This window comes from Mobula birostris, chromosome 18 (genome assembly GCF_030028105.1).
Source record: "Mobula birostris isolate sMobBir1 chromosome 18, sMobBir1.hap1, whole genome shotgun sequence".
NCBI classification, from domain to species: domain Eukaryota; kingdom Metazoa; phylum Chordata; class Chondrichthyes; order Myliobatiformes; family Myliobatidae; genus Mobula; species Mobula birostris.
This window is the reverse complement of record NC_092387.1, coordinates 32,188,877-32,216,038: the sequence shown is the minus strand read 5'-3', so window position 1 is coordinate 32,216,038 and position 27,162 is coordinate 32,188,877. Positions and strand designations below refer to the sequence as shown.

Genomic DNA, 27,162 nt, shown 5'->3' with positions numbered 1-27,162 from the left:
TTGATGGCACATCTTCGATCAAAGAATATGTTGTGCAGGAGAAAAGGCCCAACAGTGGGTACCCCAGTAATTGCCTTCAGCAACAGCAGTCAGTGGTAGGCGACCCAGTTTAACTCCATTTGTCCCCCTCTTCCTTTGCCTTGACCTGAAATGGTTTGGACCTCCAATCCAAGAATATGACATTTCTAAATAGAGTGCACAACCAGCCATTTCTCTGCCATCATTAGAGGTTTTCGAAAAAGTTCTATGTCCAATAAGATCCTAGGGACAGTAGACATGCTGCTTTGTAGAGCCTATTGTTACCGGAAGCCATGCTTTTACCCAGTGCCAAGACCTGATGCTCAGACAACATCACCAGTGCTTCCCTTCAGCATGTTTGCTCCTCATATCTTTTTATTGCCCATTGATAAAATAAATACACTCACACACAGACCCCTGAAGGGTCTGATGATGTTAGCATTGTCTAAAGGGAAGTTGAGATATCGATGGGACTGTCCCACACAAGATATTAAAATGAGCTTGCTGGATGTTGAACCTGTACTTTGCTGGTCGGTGACACATCGGAGTAACCTGATCTCAGTGAGCTTAGCTTGACATTCTGATTTTAAAAAAATCTATCCCCATTTTCCAGTCTGTACTCCATTTTCAGTTTTAATTTCCTTAGTGCTGTGATCTCCAGAAACACTGGGAATGTCGACAGGGAGGTTTCAGTCACTAACTGTGTTGGAAAAGAGTTGTGGATTGGTTCCAGAGGAGAGTAAAAGAAAATGGATTAACATAGGATATGTATAAATGAGTGTTGCTAGTTGGTGCACAGTCAGGAGATTGAAGAACTTCATTGTATACCAAGGGTTCCCAACCATTTCTATGCCATGGACCAATACTTTTTAGCAAGGGGTCTGTGGATCCCAGGTTGGGAACCCCTCTCTACTGTGGAAGTGAGAGGGGGTGAATAGTATTGAATGAAAGGAAAATGGGCGAAAATTGGAGAGGAAAAGAAATGGAATGATAAACCGGCAGGGTTTTTGAACAGAGGCGGGAGAAGGGACACGTGAAGCACAAAACCCAACAGGCCATGGTATTTTATTATCCTAGGTGAGGGTGATGGGGAAGGGGTGGAGTGATAGGTCGGGGACTTTATAAAAATATTGACATAAAGCTGCCAGTCAAGCCTTCAACGGCAAATAGAACCAGCCGAGTCCAAGCAGCCCAGACCAAAATGCGTGCAGGAAATCAGCCCAAAGTGACGTGCAAGTGTGCAGCAAAACCAGAACCCCGCACCCATGAAACACACAGCACAGTAAAAAAGGGCTTGTTACCTGCCAGCAGTGGGGCTTAGGGTTGAGATCTGTCCCTGCAAACTGTCCATAATGTTTTGCTGAGAATAAAGTTGCAGAGGAGAATTAAACTGAGTGTGAACCACTCGAAGCCCTGGCACTTCCACCTCCACCGGACCTGCTGGACAGTACTGGGCAGCTTCCTTCAGCTCCTCGGGTCCGACCCGGAGTTGGCTCGGGATGGAGGAGGTGCTGTGCCTCCTGCGGAAAGCTGATGGCGAGCAAGAGGAAGATGGAGCATATACAGAGGCAAGGGGAGCTCGAAAGAACCCAGTAGGAGAAAGTGGGCTAGAGCGCAGGATTAATTTTAAGAATTAGGAAAGAGAGGACAGGAATGATTTTAGAAAAGCAAGCAATGGCATGATGATGGGGAAAGAAAGACACTGTCAGAGACTTTAGTAAGGATTCAAGTGTCAGCAACGTTTACTTCACAATACACAGTAAACACTGTTATCATCAGGTATATTGGTGGACAGAGAGAATGTCCCTCTATTGGGCTTCTATACGTCTACAGTATAATATCTAATAGTACCTTATTATTGGGCTCCATTTCCCAACCCTTATCCAACCGCAGCCTAGCTGGTAACCAAGAGATTTTTCTAGTTTTCCGGGAGCTAATGCAATGACAATAAGCAATCCATTTACAGTGGATTCCGGTTAATTGGGACACATCGGGACCAGTACATTTTGGCTTTATTAAGCGGCTGCCCCAATTAGCCGAAGTTTCATGGAACTAGTTAAAACGTATAAAACAGACAAACTACCATTTAACTGAGTAACTAATTAGGTATTTAAATGAAGCACAGAACAAATTAGAAGACTAACAATACTATCATAGCACTATAAAACTATAGTTAAATAGTTATCAATGCAGGAGTTCATCCAATCTATGCTGCCATGTTCTTTTGATTGATTGTAAAACTGAATAAAATCAGTGCAGATAGTGGACTGCCTTCATACCATGCTTTTGATGATTGCATCTTCCAAATCTTCACTTTCATTGTAACATTCAAAATGATTGTTGATACCTTCAAGTTCTTCATAGTTCCCAACTTGTTAAGGTAGTGAAATCATTTAATTTCACTCCTGGCTGTTTATAGCTTCTCCAAGCCTGAATGCTTGAAACTGTAGTGAGTAAAATGATTCTAAATTGTCTTACTGCTTATTTCTTGCCAACTATCAGTGACAAAAATCACTACTTTTTTTTGAACACAAGTACACATAACTGATGCTATTTAAAACCTGTTCACACTAAGCACAGAGTAGTGTTTAACAGCCACACTAGTGCACATGACTGACGCCAGTTAGAAACTTCGGCAGCAGTCTTCCGTCCCAATTAATCCGAATTAGGTTAACATCACTGGCACACACGTCGTGAAATTTGTTGTGTGGCAGCAGTACATTGCAATACATAGTAATAAAAACTATAAATTACAGTAAGTGTATTAAATACGTAGTGCAAAAAGAGAGGGAAAAATACTGAGGTAGTGTTCGTGGGTTTTCTGTCCATTATGATGGCAGAGGGGAAGAAGCTGTTCCTGAAATGCTGAGAGTGTGTCTTCAGGCTCCTCCTGTATCTTCTCCTTGGTGGTAGCAATGAGAAGAGGGCATGTCCTGGGCGATGGAGGTCCTTAATTAAGCGACATGGTATCCCAAATAAACAGAAGGAATCCTGGTTATTTTCTCCACTGGATTTTGTTCTTTAAGAGCTGTACCCCGATTAACCGTTGACCCCATTAACCGGAACTCACTGTATTTGCTTACATTGTTGTTAAGCCAAATCCTTAAATTTCACCCATTATCAATAATATACCCTGGTGTTATACTCCACACGCCACTACCTCACCATGGCTACAGTGATAAATCTGTACCCACTAGCTTTGTACCCCTTTGGAATAGTGATAGGTAAGCCCCATCACCATATCTCAATTCCATTCTAAAAAAAACTGGACCTACCAGTGTTATAATTGTGAACGGGTCTGTCCCAACCAGCACTGTACTCTAGTGATACCAAGTAACTGACCTATCTCAACTAGCACTGTACCCCAAAAGACTTGTCTCCATTCATATTGTATACAAAGCTACACATCAACCAGTGTTCTATATCCCAGTGTTATATTGGGAGACAATTATCTCCACCAATAATGTATCCCAATGTTCTGTAGTAAACAGACCTGTGCCCAGTAAGGCTGTACCCAAGTGTGATACAGTTCATGACTTGCACCGACCAACATCCCCATCTCCCCTGCTCCCAGATGGAACAATGTCACACGTAGCCACCTCTATGACATCCCTGTGTTTGGTTATGTCTAATCTAGATCCACCAGAACAGAAATCCCAGTGACAACAATGTATTTAAGAAGCAAGATAATGCAGCCTAAGTCTTCAAAGACAGTTAAGGAAACTCCTAACAGCATCAAGTGATAATTTTATGTGTCTGATATGCAATCGTGCATTCTTATTCAATTATTAAATTTAATAATAGTATATTAAATGATAAGATTCTTATTAATAAGAATATTAAATAATAAGATTCTTATTAAATCTGTAAATGAAGATTAGGACACACAAGATTTATGAGGCTTCTATAGATCCAACTATCTAAAGAAAGATGGATCTAAAGTTTGCCTATGTTGCTGAAATCTGGGATCTGCATTGCCTGGATGGAGACAACCCAGGAGGGAAGTTCTGGCTAACCTAGATAATACACTCACACTTTCCCAGTGAGCAGGGCTCTGCACTGGTAATGCAAACTATAAACTTGCCCTGAAATTATGCTTTCTCATTAGCTTCAGGACTGTGACACCTCGTCATATTTACTGAGCTGAGGTAAAACAACAATGTGCACCTGCTGCCACTGGACGTGCGTCTAATGGATGGATTTACTAGACTGAATGCGCGCTGAAACTGAGCTGGTCTCTGAAGAAGGAAGCACAAACACAGACAGTGAAGTTACAGCTTGTTCATCCTTCATAAAGTTGGCACATCAATTAAGGTTAAGCAAGTCCAACTTCGGCCACAAGTCGTGCTTGTGCAGGAAACCTGGCTCCAACAGAACCTGCAAAGAGAAAGCTCAGAGAGTTTTTTTTTAAATTACGAGTGAATCAGACAGAGGATGAAATATTTTGTGTTACAAAATGACCCAGCAAGTCCACTGATCGTAAGCCCTTCTCTTCTCACCGCCCTGTTGGACAGGCTTCCTTGAGATCCTGGTCAATCTGGGCTAAAAACTACACATAGTTATCTCATACAAAATTCAGATTGACTCTTGATTCTTTTCAATAACAGGTCCCTGAGAAACTAGAAATGCACAATTACAAGGGCAGAGAGAGCATGTAAGCAATCAACTGAATGCAAAGCCGAGGTTTGATTTTGGCATGGTTCCCACGGGGAAACACCAGCGTATGTGGTACTTACATCTTGCTTGGCTCAGCACTGCTGGAAGCTACCCTGGAGTCGAGGGCACTGTTGACTTCCTCCACTTTGGCTGCAGAATAGAGGCCAGATGGGCTGTTGTACTGTGAGGTTATGACTTTGGGAGATGAGTTGGACGTGGCTGTGGCACAGAATGGCTTGGCACTCCGGTTATGAGCACTTCCTATGTGTTTAACCTCCTGCATGCAAGGTCAAAAGGACAAAGATATATGGCTACATGCATGCGTGAGGTGACAGCCAAGTAACATGCACTACAAAACCCACAACATTAGGGATGTGCATACACTGTTAACAATCTCTGGGGCTTCCACTTTTCACAATAGTAGCAAAATTACTTATGGTGTGGACTACAAGTGCATAGTTTGTTGAAAGCGGTGTCACAGGTAGACAGAATGTAGAAAACAATGTTTAATATGCTGGCCTTCATCTATCGTAACAATGAGTACAGGGATTGGAACATTACATTGCAAGTGGATGTTAGCAGTTTATTCCCCAAAGTAGGGGAGTCCAATATTAGATTTATCTATTTGTTGAAATACAGTGTGGAATAATTCTTTCCAGCCCTTCGAGCCATGCCATCCAGCAATCCCCCGATTTAATCCTAGCCTAATCATGGGACAATTTACAATGACCTACCAGCTGGTAAGTTTTTGGACTGTAGGAGGAAACCGGAGCAGGAGGTCACGGGAAGAACATACAAACAAACCCCTTACAGGCAGTGCTGGGAATTGAACCGAGATCGTCTGTACTGTAAATCATTGTGATGACCACTACTCCACAATGCTGCTTTAAAGATTAGGGTGAGCAGGCAAAGGTGAGGAGCAACCTTTCCTGGCAGAGAGTGGAGGGTAAAGGCTGACAGAGAATTTGCTGATGAAAGTAGAATGGTTATCATTTAAACAGCACTTGAATGGGTACATGGAGTGGCAGGGAACCAGGCTATGGATCAATACCATTAAGCCAGGGGTCCAGGTTGGGAATACCTGCCTTAGAGGGATATGGACCAAAAGCAGGAAATTGGGACGAGCTCAGTGGGTACCACGGTCGGGATGAACTGGTTGAGTCAAAGGACCTGCATCCACGCTGTATTGCTCCATTACCCAGAGAGCAAATAAAATGGAATTTGCCAGGGATCACCAGGAAAGAAACATGGATCTGCTTGGCTAGCTCTTCCAAAGAGCTGCTCACCAACACAATAACCTCCCTCAGTGCCAGAAAGGGACAAATTTCAACATAAATTATGTGGAAAGGATGGCTTTTACATCTTGCTTGACACTCCCTCCTCTGCTTCAGTGGCTTAACCTGGAGGGTTGGGAAGCCAGCCTAGGATTCACTCCTGCCAGTTTCCCCAGTGGAAGGGTTAGCTTAGAGTTCTGGAACAATGCCCGGATCTCCTCACCAACACCAGCCACAGATGGAAGCTGGAAGGTTAGTGGGGTAGAAGGGCGAACAGCTGCCTTGTTGCCTTGTTTACTGTCATTAACAGAGTACCAACAGTGATTACACATCCCTAATACAGATGTTCATACAGTACTCTTCATTCCAGGTAAGTGCTAAAGCAGGTCTGTGATCTGTAAACCAACAATAAACTCACTATACACAGCAAAGAACAGGTTTGTGACAGCTACAGTGACTTACTGTTTACAGCAAATCCCACGTGCATAGTGGCTAAAACACAATAATATCACAAAAGAGCAAGGAAAACACAAAAGCAAAGACAGGAAGATCAAAACCATGGTCAGCAAGGTGGGGAGTCTTAGAGTTGGGGAGAGGCAGAGACTACAGCACTCTGGGTATAAATGGCTGAAGGTAAGTGCAGAAATGATAAAACCATCACAAGGGCGACATGAGGAGGATCAGAAATCCAACATGGAAGGAAACGGAGTGAACGGATCTCGGCCAGGAGCAAGCAAGAAGCGTGACCTGGAGTAAGATTGGACGTGATCAGCAGGTCAGCTGAGACTTACTGAAGGTGGAGGACAGGAGACAAAGCAGGTGACAACAGATTCACCAGCCGCAAATGCCAACTCATCCTGTGGACAGCGGACCGAGAGACCAGCAGTATAAAGTGAAGAGTGACAGACGTATTTCCCTGGCTGTGGGGGTCAACGGGGAAAATCTGCTGAAGCATGTAGCTCATGGAAGAAACCAGGAGGATGTGGGGCAGAAGGTATGGCTGAAGATACTTCAGGTAAATGCTGACACAATGAGGAGAGGATCCACCGACCCAGGCAATGGTTTAGAGGCTCCAGGAGGAAAGGGAACACTTGAGATCGAAGGGATATGGCCAATGCTGTATCTGCAGAGACTCAGACACCTGCTGGACAAATCTCCGGAAGGGAACAGGAGGTAGAAGTGAGGACTGCAAGGACAGGGATTCACTGCTGGATCATATACAGAGGGAAGTGATGGTGGTGAATTTGAAAGAGAGGAGACAGTACCTGTGATCTCAGAGGCAGCTGGCAAATGGCTAAGGTAGGTGAAATGGTGTGGATAGGTTGATGTGACTGGATGGAAAAATGAGTGTGGTGAAGGCACAACGTACATTTGTAAATGGGAGAGAATGTGAGGAAAAAAACTTACGGAAAGTGTGTTTTAAGAGCTAGGAAATGCAGAGAATGATACCAAAGGAGAAGGGATTCACACCAATGTCAACTAAATAAAGGCCTTGCCTATAGGGGTAAAGTCATCCATGAGCACCATGCAAATCTTGAATGGAGATCAAGGGGATATTGGCAGTTGGGGAAAATGTTTATGACTGGGAAATGGAGCAAAAGGGGAAGGTTGGTTGTAAGAAAAGTCAGTAATGATAGTGGGAGGAAATTGGGTGAGGATGAGGGCAACAGTCACCTGTACTTGTGAGGATAATCCTGGATTGATGAGCAGATTTATTAGAGGGGACTGTGGATGATACGAGGTGAAGATGTACCATCACCATATTTGTATGTTTGAATATATCCAAAGCAAGAACGTTTTAGGCAGGGTGTGAAGACAGAGAATAAATCAGGGATCAGCAACAGAAGGGGAGAGACCAGAGGAATTTCTGGGGCAAAGCCATTAAACTTAAAGGAAACCAGTTGAGCAAATAAACAGGTCAACAGCTGCAAAAGTTTTCATGGAGAACAGAGGCAACTCAAAGTAGACTTTGTATTTTACATTTGGCTTGGGAAGCATTTCCCAAAGAAAGAGACAGATGGAGCTGAGGCTGGGAGAGAGCAGTGGGACATGGTGATAAGGGATACAAGGTGGTTATTGGAGCCAGGACTTGTCAGCAATTGAGGCAATGAATGTAAAGTTCACGGGAGGTGTTAGGGCCACAGTGTGACCATGGATGGGATAGGAAATTAAACATGGAGGAAAGGCTTCAGGGGTGATGAAGTCAGAGCAGAGAGCACAATGGGATTTGAGGCCTATAGTAGGACAGGCTCAGTACCATGGACACAAGGAGGAAGACTAACAAACCTCAGAATAACGGTCACATACTCATGACTCTGTTAACTGTGTATGAAAAAAAATTTGAATATCAGAATGAGATGGATGATAAGGGATCAGGATCAAAGAAGAACAAGAGTTAAGGGGGATGTCCCAAGTATTTGTTGGATCACCAGAGGTTATGTATTTGTGGGAATAAAACACACACACAAACTGAATCAGAATTACTAGTCTTGTATTTAAAGGGATAATGGAACAAACATTTTTTCTTATTGCTTTCTTACACACTATTAAGATTTGGAAACCAATTTCTGTAACTTGTGTGCCACGGAGAGGCAAAAATAGAACAGCTACATGCCAAGAAATATCTCTTAATCTTCTTCCAACTCCTGATCCTCCAGCCTTCTACATTGTTACTGTCTACTGTCTACTACTGTCTGCTACTGTCAATGCCCTTCAGGATACCAGCCTGTTTCTGTGACAGGGGGTAGCGTCGTGTGACAGACTGCCATCATCATGCTTTCACATCATACCGACACACAAATTCAGAGCAGGAGTTGGCCGCTTGGCTCCTCAAGCCTGAACCATTATTTAATCAGATCAGGACTGTTCAGATGCAGCACCGACCTTATTTACCTCCTTGCTATCTACCTCTGCTTTGAAAATATTCAACCTCAGGTTTTACCACTGTTTGAGGAAGAGTGTTCCACAAGCTCAACTGTCTTAAATGGGTGACTCCTTACCTTAAACAGGGAGCTCTGGCCCTCAGCATCACGATCTCTCAGCATCTTATCCCCTAGCTCCACGTAAAGATGATATCTTTGGTCTCCATGGCAACGTGCTCTTTCCTTGGCTACCCTCTTATTTCTAATATACTTAAAAAGGTCTTGAGATTCTCTTTGATCTTCAGAGCCACTTTTTGTCCTCCAAATTTCTTCCCCAAGTTTTCCTCTACATCCCCTATAAAACTCAAAGGACTTGTTCAATCACAATTTTCTACACCTGGCATATACTTCCTTCTATTCCCTAATGCTGATTTTGTACATGATCCAAATTTCTCACTGTTCCTGCATATTGGCCTTTTCCAAATCATGCACTGGATTATCTAGATCTCTCCGCACCTTACAGCTCTGCAGTCTCTCACTAAGGAATTGTTTTTTTCTGCCAAAATGGACATTTTTGCATGTCCCACTACCAGGTACAAACCCACTCACTGAACCCCTCTATATCATTCTTTGGCCTATGACACCCTTATCATAACTAATTTTCCTATCTGTCTCTGCAACATTAGTAAAGTGGTTAGCTGCTGAGACGTCAGCAAGCGAACGTGTAGCTTGCCCGCAAACCACAATTCAGAAGCAGTAATTATTGCAGATTAGAATCTGAAGTTGGACTTAAAGTGGACAAATTCTAAGTCACCTCTAAGTAGCTTCTGAAGAGCTGGTGTTGCTTTGCCACAACAGAGTTTTTGCTGGACTGTTTGGACCCAGTTCCACCTGCACAACTCAATAGGAACCACCAGGTGGCGCCCAGCAGCCAGAATACATGGAAAACTGTATTTTGTTAGTTAACAAGCTGAGGCTGGGGCTGGAAGCCTCTCACTCAGTGCTGCACCTTGCACACACACACATCCCACTGAATTTCTGTGAGTCCTGAGACGGCTGATAAACAAAAGTGGGAGGTGTAGATGGAACAGCAAGTTTTGGGCTGGCAGACGGTGGGTGGTTCAAGAGGTAGATTGTTGAGTCCAAGATTTATACTGGGCTCCAGTATACCATCAGTGAATGGACGCAAGTTGGAAATCCGCATGAAGCAGTGGGGCTTTTACAATTTTTCTGAATTTTGAGCACCTCTGGCACCTAACTGGAATAGAATCCCTGTTTGGGATTCTGGTGTTGGGACTGTGTGGCTACGCATAGCCCAAACGCCATTTATAAATTTGCCGATGACACAACTATTGCTGGCAGAATCTCTGATGGTGATGAGGCCTACAAGGATGAGATAGGTTGGCTGGTTGACTAGTGTCGTTACAACAACAGCACGCTCAATGTCAGCAAATCCAAGGAACTTACTGTGGACTTCAAGAAAGGGAATTCAGGAGAACAAACACCAGTCCTCATTTAGGGCTCTGTGGTGAAAATCGTAAGCAGCTTCAAGTTTCTGGGCACTAACGTCTCAGAGGAATTATCATTATCATTGATTCAATTATGGAGGCACATCAGCGGCTTTAATTTGTTTAGAATTTGACTGGGATAGATAAGTCCTGGGGCTGGATGGGATATAACCCAGGTTACTACAGGAAGTGAAGGAAGAGATTGCTGCACCCTTGGTGATGACCTTTGTGACAGAGGTAGTACCAGATGTTTGAGGGTGGGGGGGTGGCAAATATAACTCCTTTGTTCAAGAAAGGAAGTAGAATTAACCCTGGGAATTATAAACCAATGAATCTTACCTCAGTGATGTGCAAAGTACTGGAGAGGATTCTTAGAGACAGGATTTACAAGCATTTGGAGAAGCATTGTCCGCTCAGCATGGCTTTGTGAGGGGCAGGTCTTGCCTCGCAAGCCTGACTGAATTCCCTGAAGATGTGACAAAGTACATTGATGAAGGTAGAGCAGTGGATGTGGTGCATATGGATCTTAGTAAGGCATTTGGTTACGTTCCCTCACTCAGAAAGCCAGGAGGCATGGGATCCAGGGAAGCTTGGCTCTGTGGATTCAGAACTAGCTTGCCCAAAGAAGCCAAAGGGTGGTTGTAATGGAGTGCATTCTTTTTTCCTTTGTAATTTTTTTTATTGAATTTCATTATCAAACATTTTCATAAGATGTATTTCAGATACTGTACATATATATCATATAACCATATTTGTCACAAATCTCCACATAATATTTATGTGAGGTATACTCTTATAGAAAGGAGAGGAAAGAAAGAACAATCGAAAGAAGAAAACTATGTACAGAGTAGGGAGTGATTTTTTTTTATAACATATTCATTGACTTGTGAGAACAAAATCAGGCCTATGAGGTGTTATGTAGTTAAACCATTTTTTCCAGTATGAATAAAATTGTTCCAACTTATGATTAACAGATGCTATTATCTTCTCCATTTATCACAGGCGAGCCCAACTTCAAATGTATGGATGGAAATTGTAATGGAGTGTATTCTACCTGGAGGTCAGTGACCAGTGGTGTTCCGCAGGGATCTATTCTGGGACCGCCGCTTCTTGTGAGCTTTATAAATGACTTGGACGAGGATGTGGAAGGGTGGGTTATTAAGTTTGTGGATGACACAAGTGTTGGTGGAGTTGTGGATAATGTAGAATACTGTCGTGGGTTACAATGGGACTCGGCAGGATTCAGAGCTGGGCTGAGAAGTGGCAGATGGAGTTCAACACAGAAGAGTGTGAAGTGATTCACTTTGGAAGATCAAATTTGAAGGGAGAGTACAGGATTAATGGGAGGATTCTTAGCGGTGTTGAGGAACAGAGGAAGCTTGGGGTCCACATCCATAGATCCCTCAATGTTGCCATGCAAGTTCATAGGGTTGTTAAGAAGTGTGGTGGCAGACATTAGTCAGAGCTATGGGGTAATGTTGCAGCTCTATAAGACTCTGGCAAGACCTCACTTGCAATATTGTGTTTAGTTCTGGTCACTTCATTTAGAAAGGACGTGGAGGGTGTGGAGGAGATTTGCCAGGATGCTGCTTGGATTAGAGAGTGTGTCTTATGAGGATAGGTTAAGTGAGCTAGAGCTTTTCTCTTCAGAGCGAAGGAGGATGAGAAGAGACTTGATAGAGGTGCACAAGATAATAAAGAGATGCAAATCAAGTTGATAGCCAGACGTTTTCCCAGTGCAGAAACTGCTAATAAAAGGCAGCTTAATTTTAAGGTGATTGGAGGAAAGTACAAGGGGATGTCAGAAGTTAGCTTGTTTTTAAAAAAACACAGACAGTGGTAAGTGCATGGAACATGCTGCCAAGGGTAGTGATAGAGGCACTTTTAAGAAACTCTTTGGCACATGGATGATATTAAAGTTAGAGGGCTATATAGGAAGGAAGAGCTAGATTGAATTTAAACTAGGTTAAAATGTAGGCACATCAGGGGTTGAAGGATCTGTGCCGTGCTTTAATGCTCTATATTAATTTTGTCGATAGCTGCCTTTGCAGAGAGGTGGTTCTTGGATAAAAGAAGGTCTCCATCCTTTGCAAGGTGTCTTCATGGCCCATTATTATTGAGGACAGTGTTATTATCAAGAGAAGATTGGGAGAGAGCCCCTGATTTATTTATTTTGTAATTTATATTCATTTTTATCTCTTTGTACTGTGCTACCACCACAAAAGAACAATTTTCATATTATAATTCAGTGAAAATAAATCTGATCCTGATTAGATTTGTACCATTCTATGCCTCGCCTATTTGTGCTTATCTCAATGCTTCATAAATATATTGATTCTATCAAATTCCATAACTCCATTACCTAATCTGACAGCACATTCTAGATATCAAGCACTCTGTAAAAAAAAACACTTACCTCTGAGGTCCTCTCTAAAATACCTCCTCTCTCCCTCTTGCTTTTGCTACAAATACCATGTGAGAAAGATTTTGACTATCGACCCCATCTATGCCTCTCATAATCCTATACACTTCTGTCAGGACATCCCTCACCCTCCTTATCTGCAAACCTCTGCTAACGCAGCAGTAACAAAGGTAATGACACAAACATACAGCACCAAGCCCTTGTAGCTGCTCCTAATAAAATCTCTTATCACATTTCTTAAACTGACAATATCAGTATTGCATATGCCTTTAAGCACGGCTCCAGGTCACACCTATGTACAACCTCGTCATAGTTCCAAGGAAACCATTTCAAAACAAATGGTAAACAACCAAGTCTGGCAAGGAAACTCAGTAGTGTTTCCTTAAACATTAGAAACTGAACTTTAAAATCACACACACAAGTGCACAAACAGGCACGTAGTTATATGCTGGCAGAGGGGCGATGGAGTGCAGTCACAAATTTCCATGCATTCCCCTCCCCAATTAATCAGCAAATATATTCAAAATGCATATGTATGTGGACATTATTCATGCTTAACGCACCCATCCAAATTGGATTCCTTCCCACATCTACGGCAGGTAGAAGCACACGTGCACGCACACCTGATCCCCTACTGTGCTCCTCACTACAAGTATGAACAGGAAAAGAGACATCACATGCAACACGAAGACAAAGTATGGGCACTTGGACAAATGAGTGATGAAGCAGGAAGTGATACTTCAACACAAAGGCACACAGTGCCTGTTGGAACAGCCGAAACATACCACAACCCCATGTCAAATTCGCTAACCCTTGGGACCAGCTTTATCCCCATTATATCCTGCCTCCTGGGCTCAGGCACAGGAATGCCTTAAGTACGGATTCATCCAGGAGCTGTCTGATTGTCCATTAACCTTGACTAGCAACACTCAGGGCCTGGAAACAGTGGGATGCTGTGGAGTGCCTCACTGCCAGTGTGTCACTCTGTGGATGGGGTAAAATTGAGACCCTACCCATGGAGACATGTAAACACATAACCCCCGGGGAGACCTTTTCACTGCTGCTCTAACACTGTAACAGCAAACTATCAGATCAATTCCCAAAGTTAGTGCAACAAAGCAAAGAGAACACCAAACTGTGGGTTAATGCTTGGTTGCTCCTGCCTGTATCTGATCCAAGATACTCTATAGCTGGCAATCATTCAGAGTTTTGAGGACGTGACAGAACATTACAAAATTCACGTTCATTATTGTATTGCACAAGCCTTCATCATGACCTCATCTTCCTTGCCGGAAGACAAAAGCTATTGGCTTTTTGAAAAAAAATACAAAAAGCTGTCTGATTGTCAAAAGATGGTGGCTATAATGAAGTCTTATTCTTGAGCAGCAGCTTAGCACAGTGTGAATTTAAAGAGCAAGCTCTGGTGCTTCCAGGGACTGGCCAGTCTCTGGTGGGCTATTCATCTCTTCTACTCCATTCTACTCAACAAAGACCCCACACCTCACCTAATAGTTTTCTCACCAGTTTCAAAGCCTGACTTGACTGCCGTCCTTTATGTGAAAGATGCCTGGCCCTGGGTTGAGTTGTAAGGTCAGGACACACTTTTCTCTGGAGTCTTTTCTCTGACCAATACACTTGGCTTCCCTGGATCTATCCAACCAGAAAATTTTCATCATCTCATCCTCCTTTTCGCTCAAAAAAAAAACTCCAAGGAAAGTTAATCCAACCTGTGATTTTGCCCTTTAAATGCTGGTATTGTTTTCATATATCAGCACTTTTCTCTCTGTGGTCCACTAGCCAAACCTAACTACTCCAGGTAGTGTTGAACCTCACCATACAGAGGAATCATCACCACTTCTTTATATTTCAGGCCCATCATAGAGTTGTACAGCACAGAGAAAGGCCCTTCGGCTCATTTCATCCATGACAACCATGGTGCCTATTCACACTAATCCCATATGTCCTCATTTTCCTATCTAAATGCCTTTTAAATATTGTATCCACCACTTTCCCCTGGCAGCTCGTTCCAAATTACCAACCAATCCTCTGTGTGAAAAACTTGCCCCTCAGATCTTGAAATTTCTCTCCAATCACCTGAAACCTGTACCCTCTAGTGTTAGATTCTCCTGCCCGAGGAAAAATATTCTGACCATCTCCCTTATTTATGCCCTCATAATTTTATAAACCTCTAAAATCACCCCTAAGCCTCCTATGTTACAGTTTATCCAACCTCTCCTTATAAGTCCTCCTTTCAAGCAACATCTGGTGAATCTCTTTTGCATGCTTTCAAATGTATAGACACTTTGACAGACACGCTATAAATTATAAACAGGGGAGTGCAGTTGCTATAATTGGTTTAGAATTACCAACTACAGTGTCTGTACTAAAATACAATTGGATGGACGTGTGAATGATTTTAGAAAGTGTGGAGAAGGGGTTAAGCAGAATTAGACGTAGGTTTATTATCACCGACGTATTTTGTGAAATTTGTTGTTTTGCAGTTGGAGGGATAGACAGATGCTTGCAGTATTTATTCCTCATATTTCCTTACAACATAGGCGATTTAGCCCATACAGAGCAATTCCACTTGCCCCATTTATTTCTCTGTAAGCTATTCACTAAGAGATGCCTATCCCTCTAGTCTCCTAACACAACTTTGGGATGTGGCAGTGAACCAGATGACCCAGAAGAAACTAGATGGAGTACTGGGCTTCACCACTGGACAGGAGGGCAGGTGGTCCTAAAAGCTGAGAACTTTAGTAGAACTGCAGTTAGAGTGGACGTGCAGTGATGTGAGCTGTTCTGATCCGCATCTTAGAAGGAGAACTAAAAAAAAAAAAAAGAGTGCAGGATACCCAAAACTTCAGTCTGCAAAGACTCAGCATGCTGGGGCTCCCAGCTCCAGTTTAATGACAGTTGACTTAAAGATCATGATAGAGATGATAGGGTGAAGACAGTGAAGAGGTCACCACTGTGTCAGAAGAATCTCAGATGTCAACGAGAAGGCATACAGGAGTGAGACAGATCAACTAGTTGAGTGGTGTCACAAAAACAATCTCATATTCAACATCAGTGAGATCAAGGAACGGATTGTGGCTTTCAGGAAGGGGAGCTTAGTAGAACACATACCAGTCCTCAGAGAAGGTTCAGGAGTGGAGAGGGTGAGCAGCTTCAAGTTCCTGGGTGTCAACATCTCAGAGGAACTAACCTGGGCCAACACATTGATGCAATCAAGAGGACATGCCAGCAGCTGTACTTCATCACAAATTTGCAGATATTTGGTATTCACCAAAGGCTGTCACGTTTCTACAGATATACAATGGAGAACATTCTGACTGTATGTCACACCATCTGGTTTGGAGGCTCCAATGCCCAGAATCAAAAGAGGTTGCTGTGGGTTATAGACTCAGCCAGTTCCATCAAGAGCACAATCCTCCGCACCACTGAGAACATCTTCAAAACCCGGTGCACCAAGAAGATAGCATCTATTATTAAGCTCCCTCACCATTCAGGATAAGACTCTTCTCATTACTACCATCAGGGAGGAAGTACAGAAGTTTGAAGACCCACACTGAATATTTTAGGAACAGTTGTGTGTGTTGGGCATGTGGCCAAGTGGTTAAGGCATTTGTCTAGTTACCTCAAGGTTGCTAGTTCAAGCCTCAGCCGTGGCAGCGTGTTTGTGCCCTTGAGCAAGGCACTTAACCACACATTGCTCTATTCTGTGTGAGGAGTGGCGGCCCACACAGGCTTCCATTCTGTGCCTTGTAAGGCATGAAAATGCCCGACGCAGGCCTCTCATGGTTTGAGTTGACGTTCCCTCCCTCCCTTCTTTCCCTCTGCTATCAGATTTCTGAATGGTCCATGAACCGAAAAACTCTACTTCACTATTCCTCTTTATTTATTGTAACATAGTAATTTTTTTTGCCTGCCACAAAACAACCAATTTCTCAATTTAAGTCAGTGATAATAAACTTGATTTTGATTCTGCCATTGTCGGCAGACCAAAACATTGTGAAAAGCAAAGTAGTTAGCAATGAAAGCATTGAGGAGGGAAGAAAAAACCCATCTCGACCCACGAGTGGATGAATCTGCAAAATTTTCTCTTATCAGGAGCAAACTGAACTGCACAAAACAGATGCATGAGGGGAAATTAAGCAAGTGTGATTGAAGAAAGGAATAAATACTCAAGTGAGGAGGGTGCGTGGAGGCTTGAGTAGAGTATGGATCGGTTTTCCTAATGTTACTGTGCTTTAGGACAATTAATAGTGAAGGAATAAAGACCCGCAAGGAAAGCTTTACTCATTTACCCAAGGGGTAAAGGTTTAGAGGGCCTCTAAGGAAAATATCTTTCCCCTAGATTGATGGAATTTGGAACACATTGTCTGAGAATGAGGTAGAGTTAGGCACCCCTACAAGATTTAAGAAGAATCTGGGTGAGCATTTCAATCTCCAAGGCATGATAGACAACAACCTAAGTACTGGTAAATGGAATCAGAATAGTTCGGTACTTGGTGGTCAGTATAAATATGATGGCTGTATGTTGGCCCTATGCTCGCCATGTGCCAACCTACAGCAAAAACCTCAATGCACTTTAGAGCTATCACCAATAAATTGCTGCAAAATTCTCTAATTCCTGTAGCAGGATGGGTAAGACACTACCAGGTTCTCTCCGAGACTAGAGTTCCCAACACAGGCCACATCAGCCAGTAATTGATACCAGGCTCCAAAGCTGGAACTCTACTCTAAACGCCATTCCAGCAGGTGATTCCCAAACAAAGAAAATATTCCCAGAAACCTCAAAGCTTCAAATGTCACATACTTATCTAGTTATTAGGCTTACAGCACTCAGACTGGTGGAAGAGCATTCAGGAAAGTACGAAGCCCCAAGCCTCTCCACCAGGAGGCCAAGGACAAGTGTGGAAGGAGAAGGAAACATTCCAACCACCAAGCTGCACCAGGTCTGTTGCCTGCATATGAATCATCAGTTACCTCAGAAATGCACATGAGGCAAATCACCCTCACAAGCAGTTGCTTGGGGAGTTGTTCTGGCATATATTTCCGGATAATTCAATTTACTCAATCTACTAACAATACAACACCCCTCACTTTCTTTCCCTGTAAGTACTCTCCCTCTCCCAACAAATCTTCCCCACCCCTCCTAATCATCCAACCACCCTCTACTCTTGCTGGTTATTTGCAGTAACAAATTAACCTAGTAACCTATACGTTCTTTGGAAGCAAAATTAATCTGAAGCACCCAGGGAAAGTACTGAAAAGGCTCTGTTGCAAAGGACCATAGTCGAGGGTCTGGCATTATTGGGCACAAAGGGTTGGGCCCTGTGAAACAGCCTCACAAGCATTTCATCAATGTATTGTTCAAGAAGGAAACAAGTACCTCAAAGTAAGGAAATCTACTAAATTGTTTCTACAGTGAATGTAAATCATAAGAGGCCAATTGTATTCATTGTAATATGACCTGGACCAAATGGACCACACCCAAGGGTTGGGAAAGAGGTAGTAAAAGCGATTGTGGCGGCATAAGTAATGATCTTTCAGGAATCACTAGACTCCGGAATGATTCCAGAGAACTGGAAAATTGCAAATATCACTCCACTCTTCAAGAAGGGAGGGAGGCAGAAGAAAGGAAATTATAGGCCAGTTAGCCCATAATGGGAAAATGCTGGGTCCGTTATTAAGGATAAGGTTTTGGGGTATTCGGAGGTGCATGATAAAATAGGTGAAAGTCAGCATGGTTTGGCAAGGGGAAATCTTGCCTGTCAAATCTGTTGGGACTCTTTGAGGAAATAACAGGCAGATTAGACAAAGGAGAGTTAGTGTTGTTTAATAGGATTTTCAAAAAGGTCTTTGATAAGGTGCCAGAAGTAAAGCTGCTTGACAAAAGCCAATGATATTACAGGAAAGATACTAGCTGGATAGAAGATTGGCTGATTGGCAGGAGGCAAAGAGAGGGAATAAAGGGGGCCTTCTCTGGCTGGCTGCCGGTGACTAGTGGTGTTCCGCAATGGTCAGTGTAGGGACCCCTATCACTTTATTTTCCCGGCACTTTTCCTATTGTTCTGCAAGTTACTCTCCATTGTGCCAATAATCAGAGTCTGCTCCCTCACACTATTTGTATATTCATCTTACAATCGTTTATCTTCTATTTCCAGCTAAAATCCCTGGAACTCCAACACATACATTCATTGATATTCTTTCTTTTTCCCTCTCTCTTTCTCTCCCTCTCCTTAATGCAGAATGATTTAGAGGGCAGAACAAAACACTTCAAAAAAAGGATTGTTTGCCATCTACATTAACTTTGCTATGGTCCAGCTGAAGAAAATGTATTGATTTTCCATTTCCCTTCAATTTCATTATACAACTCTTCCAACCCCATCTAAGTAACTGAAATAAACTGACAGGACAGTGTTCCACCATCAACAACATAGAAGGCACCTTATTGAAAACATAACACAGTATTTGCTGATACCATTTTACATATCATTGAACATCATTTTTTTATTATTAATGACATTCAAAACATCTTGGGAAAATCACTCATTATGAAATATGTAAATATAATAGGTAACATTTTAAATGCAGAGGGGTAGAAATTTGGGGAGCTTCAAAACACTACCAAATGTCACAGAAATTGGACATGCAGTGGTGTGGAGGAGGCTGGAGCGTGATATGATCGATGTATGTAGGAAGTATAGATGAGATAGGGTCAAACTCTTTTTCCTTTGGTAGGGGTATTACAATCATGAGAGCACAACTTTATGTGAGGGGGAGCAGCTTCAAAGGGGATCCAGGAGTTAAAGACTTTTTACACAGAGAGCAGTTCATATCTGCCAGTTGTGGTGTAATCAGATTCAATTATTATTGAGCTCAGTTTTTATTGAGCCACAGTAGAAAGCACTGTATCAGAACACTCAAGGACAGCGACTACCCACTTTATCAGATTCTTGAACGGATCTCTTCTATGGCAACGTGGACTCTTGACCTTACATTATGATCTTGCACTTAATTGTTTACCTATACTGTACTTGCTCTGTAGCTGTTACACTTTCTTCAGCATTGTTACTGATTTACTTTGTTCTACCTCAATGCACTGTGTAGTGATTTGATCTGTACGAACATTATATAAGACAAACTTTTATTGTACATGCAACCAAAATGAACTAATGCAATTAGAAGATACAAGAGGCATTTAGACAGACAGTTAAATAGGTAGGGCATGAAAAGATAAGACCCAACTGTGGAGAAACATGGCCACTGTTGATGGGCATAAATGCAGGCCTAGTATGTGCTGTATGACTCCATATTTCAAAGTGTGTCTCTCAGTAGGACAATTCCAGAATGTGGTTTAAAGTACCAAATGAACAAAGATCAAAAACAATGACTAATTTTGTTGAAGTGCACCCTAGGTAATCTATGGTTCCAAAGCCTTTGAAATGTTGTAAAGAAGTAGATTTGGCCGCATCAACTAACTGAAAGAGGGCTTTTGCACACCGGTTGAATCCCCATGTTGGTGTGTCTTTCACTGATTCTGTTATGGTTATTATTCTATTATTTTACTGAGTATGCCAGCAAGAAAATACAGGATTGTATATGGTGACATATATGTACTTTAATAATGAATTTACTTTGAACTTTGAGATATATTACAGAATGAAGTGGGTGTCAAATTAAACATATCAGACATTTCTCTTGCCTCAGTTGTGTAAGAAAAAAATAAAGTGTATTTGGGCAATTAGAGAGACTCACTTGCAGAGATTTTCCCTTCCATATTCACATTGATCAGATAAAGAATTTGTTCCTTAATTCTGTGGGATAATTCATTCACGAGACAAAGACTTTTCATGAGTTGGAGAAAGAGGGAGCTGAATATAGGTCTGGGAATAATGTTGGTTTACAGGGGATAGGGTGGCCCATCTGGTACTGAGGGGAATAGAATGTGTTTTGCACCAGTTAGAAGTGACCACCGATGGAAGGACATTCAAGAAATGGAGATAGTTGACAAGAAAGCTTTGAGCAATAGAGAGACTGAGGGAGAGGCAGAAATAGTCAGTCTTGATTATAGCCAGAATAAAGGTGAGGCTGACAAATACCATAAGTCACAATCAACCCCAATTCTCTTGTCACCTGTTGTCAATATACTGGTTTTGCAGTGGGTCCATTCCGGGTTACATGCATTGCCAGCAGGTCTGGCCTGGTACCCTATTGCCCATGCCCAGTCTAACAAGGTTTACAGCAATCAGCAAACAACACAGACCACAGCAGGGATCTGGTGGTTCTATACCTCAGTCACACACTGTTACAGAAATCTGGCTGGAATATAATAGGAAATATTTGCTGAACATTCAAAGTATACAATTTTCAGTTTTATGCAAAAAAAATAGTGTGTGTGTGTTTTTAAGCAAGGCTCAATCATGACTTGAAGAGGAAAACATTGCACACAAATTACTTATTACTTTAGGGAAATGAAAAGGCTTAGGCATCCTGGGAAGGTTAAAGACACTAGACTCAGCGGTCAGGGATCATGGGCTGGAGGTCAGTGGCTTTTACCTGATGATCAGCTGCCAAGTTCATCCGATACGGATGCGACTTTCCATTCTCGTTAGTCAGAGGTGACCAAATTTTCGACTCAGACCTTTAAAAAGGGAAAAGAAGGTGTGCGAATATTAATTGACTTTAATTCACTATTCAAATTCACACAGCTCCAAGCTAAAGAACTCCCTTCCAAAAGAATGCTAAACATGACCCTTTGACCAAGGGTTTGAATAACACAGCAACGTGGGATTTTCTTTTTACCAAATTAAGGATGAATTGTCACTGTTAGAAATTGCTATAACATGAAACTCAGATCTTAAGACTGAACTCCAAAAGAATATTCAAAGAGAATGAAGCATATCTGTCCACCAGGTTATGCATTAGTTAGATTTACATTTATAGTCCAAAGGACTGAAAGACTTAGTTAAATGATCTTCCAATAGGAATTTACCTTTGAGTTGGTACCTAACAAGGATTTATTTGGTGTCCATTTTTTGAAATGAACTGAGTCTCAAGTCGTCTCTTTTTATTGTCATTTCGACCATGACTGCTGGTACAGTACACAGTAAAAACGAGAATGTTTTTCAGGACTATGGTGCTACATGAAACAATACAAAAACTGCAAACACTGACAAGAGAAGATCTGCAGATGCTAGCAATCAAAGTGATACAACATAAAATGCTGGAGGAACTCAGCAGGCCAGGCAGCATCTATGGAAAAGAGCAAACAGTCGACGTTTCAGGCCGAGACCCTTCATTAGAGCTGGCCTTCATCAAGACCCTTCATCAGGAGTTACCACTGGCTTATATGCGGCAAAGAGGGAAGCAGCTCTGTGCATTGAGCAGTGAAGGTGCAGGAATGGCAGGGAGGTCCAGAAAGACAAATTCATAGAGATGGTCTTGACAGTGAGGGCTTCATTAGTCACCACCCCATGACAACAACACAATCCACCTCAGCTGTATTGAATTTACCAGATACAATTTACTCTCACAATTCTTGAATTGGATTGTTTTAAGTAAAACACATCTTTCACAACAGCAGTAATATGCCCTATATTTCTGACAAATCTCAAGGCTGTGTGCATTTCTCCCTGCTCTACTCTATACACACGTGACTGTAAGGCTAGGTAGAGCTCCAACGTCATATACAAATTCGCCACCGACACCACTGCTGTTGGACATTTCGCAGGTTGTGGTGAGTCAGCATACCGGAGTGAGAGAGAACACCTGGCTGAGTGATACCACCACAACAACTTCCTGCTCAATGTCAGCAAAACTGAAGAGCTGTTTTCATTTCAGGAAGGGAAAGGAGGGCAAACCTGTGCCAGTCTATCCTGGAGAATCCGCAGGGGAGAAAGTCAGCCAGCGGCTTTAGATTCCTGGGCGTTAACATGTCGAATGACCTGTCCTGGCCCAGTACAAAGATGCAATCACAAGAAATGTGTGCCAATGCATTCAGTCCTGAAATCAGTCCTCTGATGTTACCAGTCCTGCCAAAGGGTCTCGGCCCAAAACGTCGACTGTACTTTTTTTCCATAGATGCTGCCTGGCTTGCTGAGCTCCTCCAGCATTTTGTGTGTGTTGCCAATGTACTTATTTGCTTAGGAGATCATGGAGGGTTCAGCTTATAATTGAACACTCTGTAGATGCACTGCTGAAAGTATCCTGACTGGCTGCACTATGGTTCAGTCCTGCACTTCCAATGCACAGGAACATTAGAAGCTACAGAAAGTAGCGGACTCTGCCCAGTACCTCACAAGCAGATCTCACCCTGTCATCTGTGGTATCTGCAGAAGGCACTGCCTCAAGTAGGCAACATCTATCACTAAAATTCCCCACCATCTCAACCATGCCAACTTCTCATGAATATCATCAGGCAGGAGGTACAGAAGCCTGAAGTCCCATGTCACCCAGTTCAAGAACAACTACTTTCCTTCAATGGACATTTCCACTATCGGTGTTAAACTGCTGACCCTCAGGTCAATTGGTTTATCCCCATGTCATTTTTGAAATGCTCCAGTGCCAAACACCAGGAATCATCAAAGATTGATTAGAGCAATCTTGTGCTCAAGGGTGCAGCCTTTAAGAGGCCAAACCCATCCCACTTTGCCTGTGGGACCTCCTCATTTATAGTTATCTAAATAGCTTCATCTCCTTAACATACCAACAATTCCCAACAGTATGCTTGCACTTCAAAGAAAGCAGAATTCATTTATCCCCACTGTTCCTTTCTCATCCAGATTCAATCCGTACACTCTCAGTTACATCTCTGTGTATATTAAACCGAGCTCATCACTTGTATCAGCTATCTATGAAGCCTCAGACAAGGCAGCAGCAGACATTAGCAGTAAGTTATCTGACCAAGTTCATTAAATGACATAAATTAACATAATTGAAAATGTAAGGCCCTTGCCAGCAGGAGCATACATTAAATGTACATCTCTCTAGAGCTCTGAGAGACACTCACAAAGACCTGCAGCTGGGTCACGGTTAATAAAACAAAGGAAATTCCACCATATTCAGCCATGAGACTTGGCTTGCAGTTGAACCTTTGGGACAAGGATCAAGTGATCTTTGTTACAAATTTCTAGGTTAAATAAATTCATGAAATATGAATGTTAGATTAATCATGATATTGGCCTCTTAAAGTGCAGAAACACTCCAGAAATTTGACAGCAACAACGAGAGTACAAAAGTTCCCACAACATTCTGCAAAGAAAAGCAACCAAGTTATCTGACAACTATCAATAATTAAACGCGTTACCATAGGACACCAAACACTGACTGGTTACAGGGAAACCTTCTTGTCTATGACACACAAAAGAGGAAGTGGACACAAAGAAGCAAAGTAGAAAGCAATAAAAAATACTGTATAATACTTTACATTCATATACAATTCTGTGCAAAAGTTTTAGGCACATATTTATAGGTAGGGTGCCTGCACAATGTTGTATTCGTCAATGCAGGGGGGAGAGAGGGTTTGTAAATCTAGCGGGGGCAAAAGATGTTGGGAATGGCAAGGAAGGAGTGTTGCAGGAGTGGGGGTGGGACGGGTAGCAGAGGAGTGCTGAGGTGAGACAGTAGTCCAGGTGCAGACACACCCAGCCCTGAGACACTAGGCACGGTCATTCGATTCTAAACAACACACACAAAATGCTGGTGGAACACAGCAGGCCAGGCAGCATCTATAGGAAGAGGTACAGTCGACGTTTCGGGCCGAGACCCTTCGTCAGGTTCCACCAGCATTTTGTGTGTTGCTTGAATTTCCAGCATCTGCAGATTTCCTTGTGTTTGTGTTTTTGATTCTAAACAGTTGGCTTATTGATCCTTACAGAATGTCTCTCTGATGCTTCCCACTTCTTTCCCCTTTTCCCAACCATGATTCCCTTCTCTCCGCCGCCTTCCCACACTCAGTCCACAGTAGGGACCCATATCAGAATCAGGTTTTTCATCATTCACATATGTCATGAAAATTGCTTTAGAGTGCAATAGACAAAGCTACAACAGTACTGTGCAAAAATCTTTGGTACCCTAGCTATACATTTGTGTCTCAGACATCTGCAGGGATATTGTATCTGGAATCTGGATGCATTTAATCTCCTACAATTAAACATTATTGTTTCTTTGAACTTAGAGTTGGAGGAAATCACAAAACACGAACACAAGAAACTTTCTCCACTTCAGTCATCTGGTCTGTGACTAGACTACAAGTGTAAAACTGTAAGCAGAACCGATTTACTGCAAAGGGAAATGACAGGAGAGGAGGGAAGGTCTGTGATCTAGGCTGGACACAATCCTCAGCCTTAGTCACAGGAGGAAGTGCTCTTCGAGCCAGCAGGTTCTGTATTTTTGGATAGTAATTATACAAATTCTACTAGGACCACAATCAAGGCTGTTCCGTGGGAAAAGAAGTTACTATAAAGTTAACCCCGACTCTCAGATTCTAAAGCCAAGCGTTGGCAGGAAAGCGGTCATGTTATAAACATCAAACTGAGCTGCATTTGCTCTCCAAACTTGCAGTTTAAAAATAGATGAGTGAGTAAATTATTCACTTTATACTATGTTACTGCTACCAGAAAAGTAGAGGGTTCTCAACCCAAGTTAACACTCTGTCATAAAGTGCAGAAACAGGCCCTTCAGCCTACTGAATCCATATCAATCACCTACACTAACCCTCAATTAACTATTTTATTCTTCCCAGAGTGCCAGAAACTACTGCCATATTCTAGCAGCTACCAACACAGTGGATGAAGTCTATGCTGGCCAATTAACCCACCAACTCATATCTTTAGCAAGTGGGGAACACCGAAGCTATCAGGCCTGCATAGGCAGGCACCTCCCAGTCTCCACCCAGCTAACAGGTGCTACCTGCCACTCATTTCCAACTCAGCACCTGCAGCCTATTTAAACCCAGCTCTCATCCACAGCCCTTTGTTCATCATCGAACCAGCCAGCCTCAACCAGTTGCTCCTAGCCTTCAGTTACCTTGTTGTGTTAAGTATCTGTTCTCTCTTGTTTTGTGGCCACTCGCTACTTGTTATTTTGCAGTTTGTTAGTAAAGTATCGTTTACTGCTAAATCATCTCTGCTGCTCTGATATTGGGTCAAGTCTCTTCTATATTTTCTGACACATACAGTCATAAGGAGAACGTCCAAACTCCACATAGAAGGCACCTGATGTTAGGATGAAATTTAGATCACTGGAGCCATAAGGCAGCAGTTTGACTAGCTGCACCATAGTACATTCAGGCAACAATGAATCAGGTATTCATCTTTTCCTCACGCTGCAAGCGATATCTTGTTCCATCCCTGATGAGGGGATTTGCAACTTGCTGAACAAGTTTGTATCCCAAGATATATCATGATATAAAGTATGTCAACAGGTCACCAGACTGATTCCTGGACCTGTGGGTTTGTCAGATGAGAAGAGATTCATCAGATTGGGCCTGTACTCTAGTGTAGAAGCAACACAAAATGCTGGAGGAACTCAGCAGGCCAGGAAGCGTCTATGGAAAAAAGTAAACAATTAATGTTTCAGGCAGAGACCAAAACGTTGACTGTTTACTCTTTTCCATAGATGCTGCCTGGCCTGCTAAGTTCCTCCAGCATTTTGTGTACACTGCTTTGGATTTCTAGTATCTGCAGATTTTCTTGTGTCAAGTGTAGATTAATAGATGACCTCACTGAAGCATTATTTTTAAAAATAGTGCTTGAATGGATGGATGTAGGGATGTTTCCCACGGTTAGGTATCTGGAATCAGAGGTCAGTCTCAAAATAGTGAGCCATTCAGTACTGAATTGAGAAGAATTTCTTTTTCAGCCAGAGAATGAGGAATCTTTGGAATGATCTAAATAACACGAATACAGAAATACATTTTCTGGGTTTATTCAAGATGCAGATTAATAAGTTTTTAGCTATTGGCATTGGTTTAATATTGTCACTGTTGCGTTTGCTCACCTATACAGTAGATACTGATAAGACCCGAAGCTAGGAGATAGAACAAAGCTGGAACATGAAATAAACATTTATTCTATAAAATACAACATCGCATCCCGAAGTCGACTATTTAAATGTTTTACCCAAAAACATTCGAAACATTGTTAGGAACTTCAACCAATCAGTGAAAGTCAGTCTGGGATTGGTTGTCAGTTGACAAACAGGCATTGGTTGTTCCAGCTTACTGTAACACCTCCCTCTTGAAGACAATTTCCTGCAGGATTTGAGCCAAGGGTTGACTTAAATTGGAACAATCAGCTTGTGCTAGTGATCACTCCTTAGTGATTGCAGCCTGTCCTTTTCTTGTTGTGATGTTGAATGTGGCTGTGCTGATGCTGGTTCAGTCAGGGTAAAGACCGTAACTGGTTGACGTG

General features: G+C 42.4%; 1 protein-coding gene across 3 annotated transcripts in view; it reads right to left on the bottom strand.

The window, feature by feature from the left end:
• Positions 1-27,162, bottom strand: part of pdlim1 (PDZ and LIM domain 1 (elfin)) — an 84,342-nt gene that overhangs the window by 10,953 nt on the left and 46,227 nt on the right. Inside the window, exons 3-5 of one of the 3 annotated variants that reach the window (XM_072282446.1) lie at positions 21,308-21,392; positions 4,186-4,256; positions 1,320-1,625 (exon numbers count right to left, since the gene is read on the bottom strand). In XM_072282446.1, coding sequence (XP_072138547.1) covers positions 1,320-1,625; positions 4,186-4,256; positions 21,308-21,392 — 462 coding nt within the window. Of the gene's footprint in view, positions 1-1,319; positions 1,626-4,185; positions 4,257-4,754; positions 4,952-21,307; positions 21,393-27,162 lie in introns of all 3 variants that reach the window. The other 2 variants (XM_072282449.1, XM_072282447.1) reach the window with 2 other exon arrangements.